The 16,381-nt window shown below is 31.3% G+C and overlaps 2 protein-coding genes across 2 annotated transcripts; one reads left to right on the plus strand and one right to left on the minus strand.

The window, feature by feature from the left end:
* Positions 1 to 176: 176 nt before the first annotated feature.
* LOC133324561 (uncharacterized) lies at positions 177 to 1,338 on the minus strand. Its single transcript, XM_061533402.1, has 4 exons — positions 1,072 to 1,338; positions 777 to 1,012; positions 450 to 647; positions 177 to 384 (listed from the first exon to the last, which is right to left on the minus strand). Exons 1-4 carry the CDS (start codon positions 1,336 to 1,338, stop codon positions 177 to 179), a joined length of 909 nt encoding a protein of 302 aa, XP_061389386.1.
* Positions 1,339 to 6,156: 4,818 nt separating this feature from the next.
* On the plus strand, positions 6,157 to 10,085 carry LOC133324563 (protein tilB-like). Its single transcript, XM_061533403.1, has 5 exons — positions 6,157 to 6,166; positions 6,229 to 7,075; positions 7,183 to 7,385; positions 9,721 to 9,763; positions 10,004 to 10,085. The coding sequence occupies exons 1-5, from the start codon at positions 6,157 to 6,159 to the stop codon at positions 10,083 to 10,085; spliced, it is 1,185 nt and encodes a 394-aa protein (XP_061389387.1).
* Positions 10,086 to 16,381: the final 6,296 nt, after the last annotated feature.

A 16,381-nucleotide genomic window follows, 5' to 3' on the forward strand; every position in this document is an offset into this window, starting at 1 on the left:
TTGTTCAAATTGGTGATGAACTATGCCCTTTGAAAAAACCTCTATAAAAGTCGATACGATATTTCTAATATGGAAAATCTAATTTAGTTAACTATAATACATTTAATTTCAACATTTGGTTTACAATTTATAAATGTTTTTAGTTTTGTTTTTACCTCACTGCCGTTTGGTAATAATTAGTTGCACATTTCCAATTGTATCCATTCATATATAACGGCCCTTTTATATCCAACTTTTTGCAGTAACGATTCTGATTTTACATTTCCCACTACAACCCATGCCGTGGCGGGTATGCTTTCAGTTTCGGCAATAATATTTGTTAAGGCTTCAACTAAAATTCTTCCAAATCCTTTTCTTTGGTGGCTTGACATCACTTGGAGTACTCTAAAAGTGGTTTACCAAAATATCTCGATTGTTTACTTGTATTGTAATAATATAATAAAACTTACGCTATTCCACCGAATTCATTTTGAAGAATCCAACCGATTAATTCATTGTTAGACTTTTGATATAAGCCAATGGTTTTATTTATCTGTATGTGACCTTTAATATAATCCAATGAACCTTCTTTGTTGTTTGCCCACAGGGAGTGTATCAAATCAGCGTGTCTTTCTTGTAGTTCAGCTAAATCATAACCATCAGGAATGCTAAAATTAAAGTTGTTTATTAATAGGAATTTTCATAATGCTATTTATAATAATTTTTAGTTAATGAAATTGATCTTATGGTGGTTTTATTCCTTTTTGTTTGGAAATGTATTAAAAGTTGTAGTATACCTTGTTTTATTAGGATTCAAACCATATACTGGCTTAAAAATCAATCCTTGGCATGATCTGGCTCTCTTTATGACCCCACCTTTTCTAACTACAATATTTTTCACACTTTCCGAAAACTCTGGTGCTATATTGAAAAGTAATGCACCGTTTTTCCACTGAATTAAATTGGTATTTTCCAAACACTCTAATAACTCATTACAGTTTGCTTCCCAACTATGGAAGGTTACACTTTGTATCTGAAATGTGGGAATAAGTCAAGTTTGGTTTAAATTTTGTATATTAATGTAATACTCACTAAATCCTGATGCAGACACACATATGTGCCATTTTTACGTAAATCTCCCTTTCTATGTGTGTAAAAATTCTTTCTGAATGAAATCCACTTTTCATTTTGTGCATCGATTTCTTTTTCGTGTAGTTTCTTATTCCATTGAAGCTGTGTGTAAATGAGTAAATATTGAAAACTTTCTATGCCACATTTTTCAGTATATAATTGCAATAGTTCCTCTAGTTCCTGATCTGTCAATAATCTTAGAATATCGTCATTGGTTTCTTGGGGCATTATTTGATTTTTATAAAACTTTTAAAAGAATGATGATTACTTTATTATATCGCTTTTATTTGCTACTTAAAGTAGCATACCTTCTGCTTTGAAATATAAAATTAAACTATTGTTGTAAACTATTGATAACCAAACGAACACAAATATTAGACTTCTTTTCATTATCAATGTTTAACTATTTCAAGAGATGATAAAGGGCGAGAGAGAGAGAAATAATAAAAAAGAGACTTCATTTCCCAACAAACATCGATCGGCTCTCATTTTTAATTGATTTTAATCGAATGCTATTAAAGATCTGTTGAGATTGTTAACGTTAATAACATACAGTGGTGGTCACAGAATTAAAACATTTACTGTGGTAAAAATTGTTTGATCAGCCCTCGATTCGTTTGAAGTATTTTTGAACATTTTTTAATTCAGAACACTTCGATATACTGCACTCAAGAGATTTAATGTGAAAATGGAAAATTATTTCATGCAATTTTTCCATAAATAAAGGTTTTTATGAAAATACAACGACTTTGAATTGGCCATATAATTAAAACATTGTGTGATTTTTTACTTGACTGCATTTTTTGAAAATATTTTTTAAAAAAGCTCTTAAATTTAGTTAAATTATGTAAATTAAGCACCGATAAAATCATTTACTGATAACTATTTTTGAAAAAATCTGTAAAATCTATCAAAATTGCCAAAAAATTTGTACAGTACACCTTACATTCAGAAAATAACCCTTATTATAGAAAATAAAGGTCCGAATGCACCAGAACTTGCTAGAATTAGTAGAAAACAATAAATAATTCTCAAAATAAATAAGTATTGGAAATAAAAACTCAAAAAATTTGAATTAACCTAAAAGAACGATTCAATTTCGATAGCCTTTATTGAAGAAGGCCGGAATATTTTTGCAGTATGTGAGGAAATATCGATTGATATTGGCATTTATTATATCAAATCGATTGTTCGAGTAGTACAGAATATTTGTTATCAAAAAATATACCAGTCACAACAGAAAGAACAGAGATCAACGCCTATGTTGACGAGTAAAAGTTTCTGCTACACAGCAGCAATTTTGATGCTCAACTCAAGACTTTAAATATTTGTCAAATTGTAAAATTTTTCTTTCTTTTAGGCTAAAATAGATTAAATGGGCATTATTCTATTCAAAAAATATTATTTTGGACAAAATATTGTCATGTTCAATAGATTTTAAGGGTCAAGAGTTAACCATCAAACATGCTGCTGTGTACCAGAAACGTTTTCTCGTCAAAATGGGTGTTGATCTCTGTTCGTTCTGTTGTGACTGATAAATTTTTTGATGAAATATATTCTGTACTACTCGAACAATCGATTTGATATAATAAATGCCAATATCAATCGATATTTCCTCACATACTGCAAAAATATTCCGGCCTTCTTCAATAAAGGCTATCGAAGTTGAATCGTTCCTTTAAGTTAATTCCCATTTTTTTGAGTTATTATTTCAAATATTTATTTATTTTGAGAATTATTTATTGTTTTCTACTAATTCTAGCAATTTCTGGTGCATTCGGACCTTTATTTTCTATAATAAGGGATATTTTCTGAATGTAAGGTGTACTGTACAATTTTTTGGCAATTTGTTGTAGTATACCTTGTTTTATTAGGATTCAAACCATATACTGGCTTAAAAATCAATCCTTGGCATGATCTGGCTCTCTTTATGACCCCACCTTTTCTAACTACAATATTTTTCACACTTTCCGAAAACTCTGGTGCTATATTGAAAAGTAATGCACCGTTTTTCCACTGAATTAAATTGGTATTTTCCAAACACTCTAATAACTCATTACAGTTTGCTTCCCAACTATGGAAGGTTACACTTTGTATCTGAAATGTGGGAATAAGTCAAGTTTGGTTTAAATTTTGTATATTAATGTAATACTCACTAAATCCTGATGCAGACACACATATGTGCCATTTTTACGTAAATCTCCCTTTCTATGTGTGTAAAAATTCTTATAAAAATTCTTGACTGAATGAAATCCACTTTTCATTTTGTGCATCGATTTCTTTTTCGTGTAGTTTCTTATTCCATTGAAGCTGTGTGTAAATGAGTAAATATTGAAAACTTTCTATGCCACATTTTTCAGTATATAATTGCAATAGTTCCTCTAGTTCCTGATCTGTCAATAATCTTAGAATATCGTCATTGGTTTCTTGGGGCATTATTTGATTTTTATAAAACTTTTAAAAGAATGATGATTACTTTATTATATCGCTTTTATTTGCTACTTAAAGTAGCATACCTTCTGCTTTGAAATATAAAATTAAACTATTGTTGTAAACTATTGATAACCAAACGAACACAAATATTAGACTTCTTTTCATTATCAATGTTTAACTATTTCAAGAGATGATAAAGGGCGAGAGAGAGAGAAATAATAAAAAAGAGACTTCATTTCCCAACAAACATCGATCGGCTCTCATTTTTAATTGATTTTAATCGAATGCTATTAAAGATCTGTTGAGATTGTAACATACAGTGGTGGTCACAGAATTAAAACATTTACTGTGGTAAAAATTGTTTGATCAGCCCTCGATTCGTTTGAAGTATTTTTGAAAATTTTTTAATTCAGAACACTTCGATATACTGCACTCAAGAGATTTAATGTGAAAATGGAAAATTATTTCATGCAATTTTTCCATAAATAAAGGTTTTTATGAAAATACAACGACTTTGAATTGGCCATATAATTAAAACATTGTGTGATTTTTTACTTGACTGCATTTTTTGAAAATATTTTTTAAAAAAGCTCTTTAATTTAGTTAAATTATGTAAACTAAGCACCGATAAAATCATTTACTGATAAAATTTTTTGAAAAAATCTGTAAAATCTATCAAAATGGCCAAAAAATTTGTACAGTACACATTACATTCAGAAAATAACCCTTATTATAGAAAATAAAGGTCCGAATGCACCAGAAATTGCTAGAATCAGTAGAAAACAATAAATAATTCTCAAAATAAATAAATATTTGAAATAAAAACTCAAAAAAATGGGACTTAACATAAAAGAACGATTCAATTTCGATAGCCTTTATTGAAGAAGGCCGGAATATTTTTGCAGTATGTGAGGAAATATCGATTGATATTGGCATTTATTATATCAAATCGATTGTTCGAGTAGTACAGAATATTTGTTATCAAAAAATATACCAGTCACAACAGAAAGAACAGAGATCAACGCCTATGTTGACGAGTAAAAGTTTCTGCTACACAGCAGCAATTTTGATGCTCAACTCAAGACTTTAAATATTTGTCAAATTGTAAAATTTTTCTTTCTTTTAGGCTAAAATAGATTAAATGGGCATTATTCTATTCAAAAAATATTATTTTGGACAAAATATTGTCATGTTCAATAGATTTTAAGGGTCAAGAGTTAACCATCAAACATGCTGCTGTGTACCAGAAACGTTTTCTCGTCAAAATGGGTGTTGATCTCTGTTCGTTCTGTTGTGACTGATAAATTTTTTGATGAAATATATTCTGTACTACTCGAACAATCGATTTGATATAATAAATGCCAATATCAATCGATATTTCCTCACATACTGCAAAAATATTCCGGCCTTCTTCAATAAAGGCTATCGAAGTTGAATCGTTCCTTTAAGTTAATTCCCATTTTTTTGAGTTATTATTTCAAATATTTATTTATTTTGAGAATTATTTATTGTTTTCTACTAATTCTAGCAATTTCTGGTGCATTCGGACCTTTATTTTCTATAATAAGGGATATTTTCTGAATGTAAGGTGTACTGTACAATTTTTTGGCAATTTTGATAGATTTTACAGATTTTTTCAAAAATTTTTAGCAGTAAATGATTTTATCGGTGCTTAGTTTACATAATTTAATTAAATTAAACAGCTTTTTTAAAAAATATTTTCAAAAAATGCAGTCAAGTAAAAAATCACACAATGTTTCAATTATATGGCCAATTCAAAGTCGTTGTATTTTCATAAAAACCTTTATTTATGGAAAAATTGCATGAAATAATTTTCCATTTTCACATTAAATCTCTTGAGTGCAGTATATCGAAGTGTTCTGAATTAAAAAATGTTCAAAAATACTTCAAACGAATCGAGGGCTGATCAAACAATTTTTACCACAGTAAATGTTTTAATTCTGCGACCACCACTGTATAGGAGGTTAGCAGGTAGCAGGTAAGGGGTTGTAAATACATATTACAAATTGCATACAAATAAATTTCGATTTGAACGAGATTACCGATAATTTACATTTAGATAAAAAAATCAAAATTGTCGCATGGGATGGTATTCTAATGCATAAATTTTGACAACTTTTTGAGTATGAGAAAACACCAATTTTTGTTTTGATATGCCATCTTGATTGATAGACAATTGGTCTGTTCCAAAACCTGAAAAAATGTAAATTTTTTACAACGATAAAAATTGTTCCTTTATGATATCGAAGAATATAGTAAAATTAGTAGGTTATTGCAGTACGGGAACAGACCAAATATTACTTGCAGCAATTTTAAGATTGTTGTCTAATGTAAATCAGGACATACTGTCGATTTTAAGTATTTTGAAAACTTTTGGTAAAGACGGGGTCCTACTATATTCATATTAAACGTCATTGTTGCGTTTTGAGTGTATTACGAGGGTGGTAACCTTTGTCACTGGTTTGAAGACCAATAAAAGTAAAATAAACACTTACAATATATGGTTGTCATGGAAACACAAAAGATTTGTTATTTTTATTTTGATTTAAATAAAAAAACATTTGTTTTCAAGAAAAAAAGACGAAAGTAAAAATGGTTCGAAGTAAGTATTTGCGAGTTTGCAAGTAAAATTTAAATACTTTATTACAAATTTCAAAATTTCAGTTACCGAAGAATTGGTGAGAAAAAAATCAGAACACAATGAAATGCTTATTAGCACTTTGGAAGAACTATCACTGCATCAGGAGGATATCGAACGCATTGAGCATCTTCAAAATTGGTGCCGAGATTTAAAAATTCTCTTGTTGCAATCGAATTTAATTTCCAAAATAGAAAACCTTAACAAATTGAAACGTTTGGAATATCTAAATTTAGCTCTCAACAATATTGAACGCATCGAAAATTTACAACATTTGGAATCGCTTAATAAATTGGATTTGACATTGAATTTTATTGGTGAATTGACATCGATTGAGTGCCTAAAAGACAATTACAATTTGAAAACTCTCATCCTAACGGGTAATCCTTGTTGTGATTATCCCAATTATAGAGAATATGTTATTGCAACGCTGCCACAATTAGAAAGTCTAGATTGCCAAGAAGTAACTCAGACGCACAAGTTGCAAGCCAAGCCACATTTAAAAGAATATCGGGCAGCTATTGTTCAGCGACAGGTCGTCTATGCCATGCAACGGGATGAGCAGAAAATACGTTTTCTCCAACAGAAGGAAGAGTTGGAGGCGAAAATGTCAAGCATTGACGATGAAAGTGAACGCATTAAAACATTTTGGGATTCCAAAAGTGAAAATTGTCCAGAAATACGTATCGAAATGGCAAAATACCAAAAACAGTGTCGTCAAAAAGAAAATTGCAATGGGGTTGATAAACCTATTAAGAAAAATCCAACATTGTTTGCTCCCTGTGGTCGCCCATATAATCTTAATAAACCGGATTTAACTTTCAGATTGAAGGATGAAGCTAATGAATATATTTTGGAATTGGATGTTTATAAGTATGTACAGAATAGAATACTTCACAACTATAAATAATTTCACCTCAAGTTTTTAACATATGTCTACTCTTTTTGCTTCTTCTATCATAACTTAATTATAATTTCAGATATCTCGAAACGTCACACCTAAAAGTGGATGTGGAAATCAACTATATTCGAGTTGTGGTAAAAGGAAAAATATTTCAAATAGCCTTAAACGAAGAAGTTAAACCGTCCGAGTCAATTGTTCAACGTTCTCAAATCACCGGCCAATTAGTTATTACAGCACCTAAATTAAATGAGAATAAACTATTGTCTATGAAATCTGAAGGTGAGTTATGGGAATATAGTTGCAACCATTTTATAGGTACAAGGTACAGCATAGCTACCATCATCAAATTTTTCATTGTTTTACGTAAATCGTCACTAATTTGACAAATATTTTCCGGATGTATTTAAAACTTAAGGGGACCTCCCAATCTCTGGGTCAAACTTTTTGATATAATTCGAATCTACACTAAATAAAATATGTCCCTACAAAATTTCAAGTGAAAATCTCAAGAACTCTTAAAGATATAGCCGATTTATCAAGTGACGGCTGAAGGGCTTTTCAAACTTTAAACGAGTTTTTCTCTAAACATTTTTTGTGAATGGCAGGCACGATAACTCAAAAACTAATAACCCAATCGATTCCAAATTTTTACATGTTTCTCTGTGAGTGCATAGCTATCGTATGAACTAGGATAAAGCCAATCGGTGAAGATCTTCCTTATTTTTTAACTTGATTTTTGGTAAAAAATCTGCGATATTACAAAAATATTTTTTCAGAGGTCCTCCATTTTGTTAATTTTAGAGCGAAGTCAATAATCATAGTTCATACCAGAGCCAGACATGTACTCTTCTAACACCGTTGCAATTTTCGGATTCCGATGTTCCAGTGAGGAGTTATCATGCCCGCCACAAAAAATCCCTTAATCCCTTAAATGAGAATTAATTGATGATGTATGATAAAACACGCCCGGTGTAAATGCGCTTTAAGTATTTTTGGTTTATTATTTGACCACGTGTCCGTCTTTGCCATAAATAACCAGTAAGGAAAGTAGTAAAGTCGGACTGGGACGACTATATGATACCCTTCACCACTTTGGGTATATTCAACAGATGTATCCTATCGATGCACCAATTATATAAAACCGGACGAAAATATATATGGGAGCTACATTTAAATCTGAACCGATTTTCACGAAATTTAGCTCACGTCATTCTAAACTTAATTCAGTACGCTATGACAAATTTCGTGCAAATGGAATGATTTTCAAAGACTTTGGTGCACCATTTACCTAAAATCGGGCGTATATATATATATATATATATATATATGGGAGCTTTATATACATCTGAACCGATTTTCATGAAACTTGGAAATTCAGCACGCTATGCCAAATTTCGTGCAAAGATATATAGGGTCTTAAAAGCACCAATTACCTTAGATGAAAATATATGTGGAATCTATATCCAAATTTGAACCGATTTCAACGAAACTTTTCACAGGTTGGGTTATACTAATTTCAGTACGTTTTGTTCTTTCAATCATATATTGGTTCCTTGGTGTGTCAATTACTTAAAATCAATCGATCTATGCAATATTAGAACTTTGGTACATTATTTACATTAAAGCTGACGGAAATATATATATATATATATATATATCTTAATCTGAACCGATTTTCACGAAACTCAGCACACATCATTACAGGAAACTTGGCATAAAGCACTCTAGGCTCTATTAAGTACGTTATGCCAAATTTCGTGCAAATCGAAATATATATAGGGACTTTGGTGCATCACTTACATAAAATCGGACGAAACTATATATGGGAGCTATATCTAAATCTGGACCGATTTTCACGAAACTTGGCTGACATTATTCTAGACTTAATTCATTACGCTGTGCCAAATTTCGTGCAAATCGAACGATATATAGGGACTTTGGTGCACCATTTACCTTAAATCGGACGAAAAAATATATAGGAGCTATATCTAAATCTGAACCGATTTTTCTCAATTTCAATAGGGTTCGTCCCTGGGCCAAATAAGTAAACTGTGCCAAATTTCATCCAAATCGGATCATAAATGCGACCTGTACTTTGTTCACAAAAATACATGGACAGACGGACAGACGGACATGCGTAAATCGACTCAGAAAGTGATTCTATGCATATTCTCAAAAGTAACTATGGGTCTATCTCGATTCCTTTTGCCTGTTACAAACATATGCACAAAGACATAATACCCTGTACCACAGTGTGGTGAAGGGTATAAAAAGTTGAGAAGAGTCGCAAAACAATTGTCGAACATATAAATCTATTGGCGAAAACGGTTTGTGTTTTTGCTAATATCTATCAAAAATGTCGTTTGTAAACGCAGGATAATTTACTATTTACTAGACAATTGGCCATGTATAAACATATTGGTTAAATGGGTTTGTATCTTTGCTGTCTAAATGACTTGCACCAATATTCCACATGATTTCCTATACATACAGGGGTAATTTTTAGATTATTTTAGGGCGGACTTGGCCCGATTATACTAGGTTTTAATAAAATCACATCATATCGTTAAATTTATTTTTATATTTATATAAAATATTAAATATTAATTTTCAGAAAAATCTTTGGGCATATCTAATAGGGAATATGCAACACGAAAGTAAGTATGCGAATTTAACTAAAGGGCAAAACACATACAAGGATTCAGGCCTGGCCTCTTATGTTGGTTTTGAATGAAATTTCAATTTATAAAGAAATATTAGAGTCAAATTTTATTTTGAACGCCATTTTCCTTTATTTTTTTACAATAAAATAAGCCAACTAAACATGCCAAAATCCTCTTATGTGTTTCACCCTTAATTGTCTTCTTTATTTTAATATATTATCCTCTCCTTTCCAGAAAATCGACGCTAAAAGGAACTGTTGATATAAAGAATATTTGCAATAATGCGAACAATGATGAAATACCTGATCTAATTTAAATCATTTATTTGATTTGTAGCAATATTAACAACAATTGCTGAATAAATATTGAATTTGTACTTGTTTTCTTATATAAATTCGAATTTGTGAATTTGTACGTAATATGATGATTTGTGAATTTAGCTTGAAAATTTTATATAAATTTCTTTAAATAAGTATTTTAGGAATCCGATACGCCAAATTATAGCCACCTCGATGAGAAAATTCGTGGGGCGTTTTATCAAAACTTGGACCTATATAGAAAAAATTCCGCAAACATGTGTTTTACCTTCCAATATCCCGAAATTCAAATTACAGTCATATAAGTATGTCAGTCATTAAGAACCCTTATACCAAATTACAGCCATATCGATGGGAAAATACGACTTAAGTCTCAAGAAATAAAAACGTCGCCCGGACGAACTTTGTATAACCTCCACCACGTGAACTGCACTCAAAAATTGTTAAGTCGATGGAGGCATTTATGTGGGGACTATGTTATGGTCTTATGCGATTTTGGGTTGTTCAATAGTGTTCCAAATTACAGAAACAACGGAACATTTATTAATTCAATTTTTATTTATCAGGAACGCCAGAAATACGATATAATTATAGCCACTTCTATGAGAAAATTCGTTTACAAATTTATTAATACCGAAAGAGCATTAATCATTTTTAGTAGGGAGTTTTTTTTATCAAATGAGAATCAAAAATATAAAATTACAGATAATTTCGATGAAGCACGTGTCCAAGCTCCTCAAAATACCGAAATTTGGGATGTAGCATTATATGGCGGATTTCCTAAAAAAATATTTATCAACATTTGTAGAAACATCTGACATCCCATGAAAATCCTTAAAAATGAAATTAGAGTTATATTTGTTAAGAAATACCGAATTATAGGGGGGTTACAATCATATGTTGGCTACTAGAGAACACTGGTCCATGTTGATTATTTTTATTAGGGACATTTTCTACTCAATGAGAATCCCGAATCGGTTGAAACGCGTACTCAAGCTCACCAAAATACCGATTTTGGGGGTCTTTTGGGATCTTTGGAGGCTTTCCTAAGAGGTGGACCAGTATTGAAATTTTTTAGTATTTTCATTGCAAAACTTAGATCATCAAGCTCGACTCGAAAGAGTATAAATAATCATTTAAATATTAAGATTTACTATCACATACCACAACCCCCCTACTATCCACGTTTTGGTGTTAATAAAACAAACCTGAAGAGTTTAGTGCGCCATTCACCTAATATCGGACGAAAATATATGGGAGCTATATTTAAATCTGAACCAATTTCGTGCAAACTTACCAGACGTAATTGTAGACCCATTTCGATACGTTTCGCATAATGTTGTGTCAATCGGGCAAAATATTACCGACTTAAAAAAAAAAAGAATTGACACATGTTAGGCTATACTAACGTTAGTACGTTGTGCAAAATTTTATGTCAATCGGCCTAAATTTGATTCATTGGTGCCCAATTTACTAAAATCTTGGCATACCTTCGGCTTCGGGCGCCGTTATATGGAGGCTACCTGAAGCATAAGTCAATATTGATGATCTGATGGCCAAAATGAATCTGTTGGAAAACGTGTCTAAAACCTCCAAAATACTAATATTGATCCTTTTCCGTAGGAAGATTTTATATCCAATGAGTTGCAAACGTAGAAATTACAGTCAATTAATTTGAAAGAAAAAACATGTCAAAAACACCCATAATACCGAATATTTGGGTGTATCGTTATACGAGGGATATACCACAACGTGGAGCGATATACCCCACTATCAATACCAATCATCCAAGGACTAATAACAATGTCAGTGTAAAATTTCTATATCAAATATTGGTATTTCAAGAAACATACGGAAACGTGTAAATCGGCAAAGAATTTTATTCTGATCAAGAATATATATGGGCAATATTGCCAATTTTTTAATATTCCATTTTAAAAAAATCAGCTTTTTTGTTTTTGTGGCACATCAATGATTTTTGGTAACGAAACCGTTCGCAATCAAATTTTTGGTTGATGTGCGCAAAAGTTATCGAGGTTTTTATTTTGGGCATAAGAAACAAATCTTAAAATTACGCCGTTTATTATATTGACCAAAACGTTGATATAGATCTTCCTCCGTAAAATAAGAATATGAATATATTATAATAATCGCGATAAAGTTTCACATCTGCGCGAAATATGAGAAAAATAAAAATATATATGTGAGATTACATCAATATTTTCTTTATATTTATGACATACACACACCTAAAAATAAATTTAAAAATATCTACATAATCTAAACACCATGACGAATGAAATGATATCAAAGTCACACAAGTCCGTGTAGCGGTTTGTAACTCACAGCAACAATAAAACAAGATATTGAGGAAAAATATTTGTTTTTGGTTCGAAAAAATAATTTCAGAAAAAAGTTTTTTACCCGAATTTCGCCGAAAAATGTACATATGTATATAATAATCGGGCATGTTCTGGTATTCACTTCAACGGCAGAAGTGTATCGAACACACGCCGAGGTGTTCTGTAACACACTTTACACCCATTTGAGGTGTATTCTTTACACTTACATTTCCATAGTGAGAGTCGGGTGTATTCCTGTTTTTTCATATAAAAGAAAATCTTTTTTGAAATAAAAAACGCACATTATGATAGATTGATTTGTTATTATTGCGTATAATTTGTTTAAAATCACAAAATGAACATGAAACACCATTAACAACAAATTTTAAATAGATACTAAGGTTTATCTTAAATTTTCTTCAATTGAATTTCTTGCTTGACACAAACAACTGATTTGAAGTAAGGCCGAAAAAGATAGGGTTACCAAATGTTCCCCTTAAATCAATCAAGAAATTAATGTTATTACAGAGGTTTCATACATATATTTTATGTTGCGAATAAAAAATATTAAAAAAAATAATAATAAAATTGTCGTTAGAATTAAAGAAATTACTAAAAAATTACAGAAACAATGTTAAAAACGAATACAGTTTATATTGAATGGCAACACTATTTCTGCAAAGTACCATGTCGACGTTTATTTTTGTCGCAGTTCAAAATTTAAATTCACGTGAGAAGCAGAACAGGAGGTAGCTTCTGAGGTGAAGTGTATGTGTAAAGTGAAAAGAACACGCCGTGAGTTCCAGAACATACCCGAATAACTTTTTGTGTATACGCCTTGCGGATTATATCAAGACCCTTCCGATAAATCTTAGGGTTCTACAAATAGGAATAAATCTTAAAATAAAATAATATTATGAAATATACATTTTAAATTGCGTCTAAATCGCGTAATTCTCAAAATCATTTGATGCGCATGCGGTTTCCATGAAGTATTGATGTTTATCTTTAAATCCATATATATTTTGCGAAATTTCATTTGACGCCTAAGATGTGCCACACGTTGCATTGAAGTACCAAAAAATTTTAAAAACGCGAATAATTTCCAAAAACACCATATGCCATTAACGCGCATCCGATTTCGGTGTGCACCCTAAAAAAATACATCGATCTATACCGATTTCTATGTGGTCCATTAAGAACCATGGATGTGCCAGCTTACACCATTTTTGAGATAAATTGGGAACATCTCTCTTTCGGCTGAAGTTTTTAAAGTTCTCTTTTCGAAAAAGATCAAAATCCATATGAGGTCATTTATTGAAGCGGAAATAAATCCGCGATATTTTCAATAACAGTTTTTGCCAAATTTCGTGTTTTTGGAAGGCCAGTTCCCGCCGTTCTAGTAGATGGATTTTCACGAAGAAGATTTTATATCATCCGAAACGTAAAAAGCCTTATTGATCGCGAGTACCCATATCATTCAGTTGACAGATCTAAAAATTTGGCCCGAAAAATAGGTTTTTTAGAAATTTGATCGCACAAAATTTCCACCTTCGGGTGAGTATTACTCTGAGGCTGTGTATAATACATACACAAAATATATATCAAATTACTCAGATTCGCGACTACAATAATCTTATAATCGATTTTTAGAAAATCCTGTTTGCGCATTAAAACTAGAAGTAAAATTCAAAAAACAGTCAAAATCGAGCTTCAAAATGTCAGCACCATTTAAATGTAGATGCAATTAAAATTTTGAAAAATGATACATAAGGGACGTAGTCCCCATTTTGTTGTCTCATAGTTTTACTTTGACACGAAGACCGTGAAATGAGTGGCTTAATCACAAATCGATAGAGAACATAAAAAAACTGGTTCGCCTCAACCCGTTTTTACATTAAAGTAGACACAGCTTCCACGCATATACAGTAGGAGGTCAATATCATGAACAGTCTGCAACGACAGTTCAATTAACCCAAAACTATTCACATTTTTCATATACTTAAGTAATTCCCGAGTTATAATGAGGTGAACCTCCGCTTCAGCTATGTTAAAAAATTGGCAATATTGCCCATATATACCTTATGGGGTCTCCGGTGAATATTTCGATGTATAGCAAACGGAATGACAAATTTAATGTGCATGTAAATAACTTAGTGTCCGATCTTCTCATCCAAAAAAAAAATGGTGTTTGACTTAAGGATATGGATATATACCAATGAAGCCCGCCCATCAGTATACTTTAAAGTAGCTGCCTACTCACACGCATTGTTATGCTCTTTCATTCAGTCGTTGTTTGACAGCCAACGAATGAACACAAGCTGGGGTGCGCGCACGACATCGTGTCCACACAACTAGAGAATCAACGAAATCACACTTAGGGATAAAAGTATTTCAGTATATTTTATTATTCAAAATGCGTTTGGGAAGGCGCAATGTTTTGTATGTTTTAAAACTTTTAAAGACAACAGAACATCACATTATCAAATATTTAATTATTTCAAGAATTAAATATTTGATAATATGACTATTATCTCAGTATATGCTACTTTATAAACTTTATTTGATTTTTGTAACATATACAATTTGTAATTCATATAAAAACATTTTTAATAATGCTTTTGATCTATATTATAACAAACATTAAATTCATCGATAATTTTTTCCGACCACAAAATTGTAAACACAATTTTGTTCAGTACTGTTCTGTTTTCTCTCACACATACTAACGCATTTCAATTTTGGGCACTTATGATATATACATATGTACAACCAAAGATGCTAAACACAAATCTATAACCATAAACGCAAAATTTATCATAAAAATTGATGACAATTGATGCATGATGATGTTTTTAGTTTAAATAATTAATTCATATCACATTCAGGTATAGTTCTACTGGGAAACCTTCGAGGGCCTTATGAAAGGGTATGGTATAACTTACAAGTGATATTCCTTATTAACGATCCTTTGGCAAGAACACATGATTTTGGATCAGTTTTTTTTTTTATTTTGCTTCACGCGCCAGCATTCGTTCATATGATATGATTGAACTAAACAATTCATCTAAACATCATAATACCAATTAAATATCTACTACGAATTAAGTGCGTATACGTTATGACAGTATTTATTCGCACTACAGTCCATCCATTGTATAAAGGGCCAAACAATGTTATTAACTCTACAACATTAATGATACAAATACACATATATAATATAAATTCCATTATTAAAAATAATTTGGTATCAATTCAAAATATCTGTTTATTTTAAATAAATTTAAATAAATAATATGTATGGTTTTCATTTATAAAACTTGTAAACAAAATCAACTAGACCAACTGGAGCTGTGGCCAATAGAAAAATGGCTGTAAAATGAAGTGTGGTCATTAAATAATATAATAAATTCAATAACAAACAAGGTAACAATAATAATATATTAAAATGATTATTGCTCCTCATATTAAGGCAATCCCATATGGATGACGAACCCAAGAGTGCAAAGCGTAACTGTTGAATTTGTGTTAGAAACCATTGAAAGAATAATTGAAAATACTGTAGTGCCTTCGATAGGAGAACCGCAGTAAAAAGTCCAATTAACATTATGAAATTTATACGATACAAGTGGTTATCGGCAGCCGTGGGGGTTATGCCTTCCAATCGACATTGACTTCGAATCATGCGTGATAAATGTTTATCGTTGTCATCATCAACGATTTTCTTGGGAGCCTCTGCAGCAAGTATGGCAGAAATATCAGTTGAATTGTGCACGCTATTTGTCCCTTTGAGAAATGTTTCCTCAATTGTTGCAATGGTGGAATTTACAGATCTTGGTGTTTCACTGTTAAATGAACGATACGAATTACCGCATACGGGAGGTGTACTTGGCCTTGGTATTAATGTACGTCGTTGACCGAGACTTTTTAATATCGAATTTTCGGCACTAATA

Source organism: Musca vetustissima, unplaced genomic scaffold (assembly GCF_032173495.1).
Source record: "Musca vetustissima isolate MV318-11 ecotype Yass unplaced genomic scaffold, APGP_CSIRO_Mvet_v1 utg23908, whole genome shotgun sequence".
In the NCBI taxonomy this organism is placed as follows: domain Eukaryota; kingdom Metazoa; phylum Arthropoda; class Insecta; order Diptera; family Muscidae; genus Musca; species Musca vetustissima.

Bases quoted from the DNA above. Each gene is read 5' to 3' on its own strand.
- LOC133324561 (XM_061533402.1), bottom strand. From the start codon at position 1,338: ATGCCCCAAGAAACCAATGACGATATTCTAAGATTATTGACAGATCAG. The intron at 1,013-1,071 runs GTGAGTATTACA...CCCACATTTCAG, and splicing joins TGTGTCTGCATCAGGATTTA to ATACAAAGTGTAACCTTCCA. The intron at 648-776 runs GTATACTACAAC...CTTTAATTTTAG, and splicing joins TTGAATCCTAATAAAACAAG to CATTCCTGATGGTTATGATT.
- LOC133324563 (XM_061533403.1), top strand. The intron at 7,076-7,182 runs GTATGTACAGAA...TTATAATTTCAG, and splicing joins TTGGAATTGGATGTTTATAA to ATATCTCGAAACGTCACACC. The intron at 7,386-9,720 runs GTGAGTTATGGG...ATTAATTTTCAG, and splicing joins ATTGTCTATGAAATCTGAAG to AAAAATCTTTGGGCATATCT.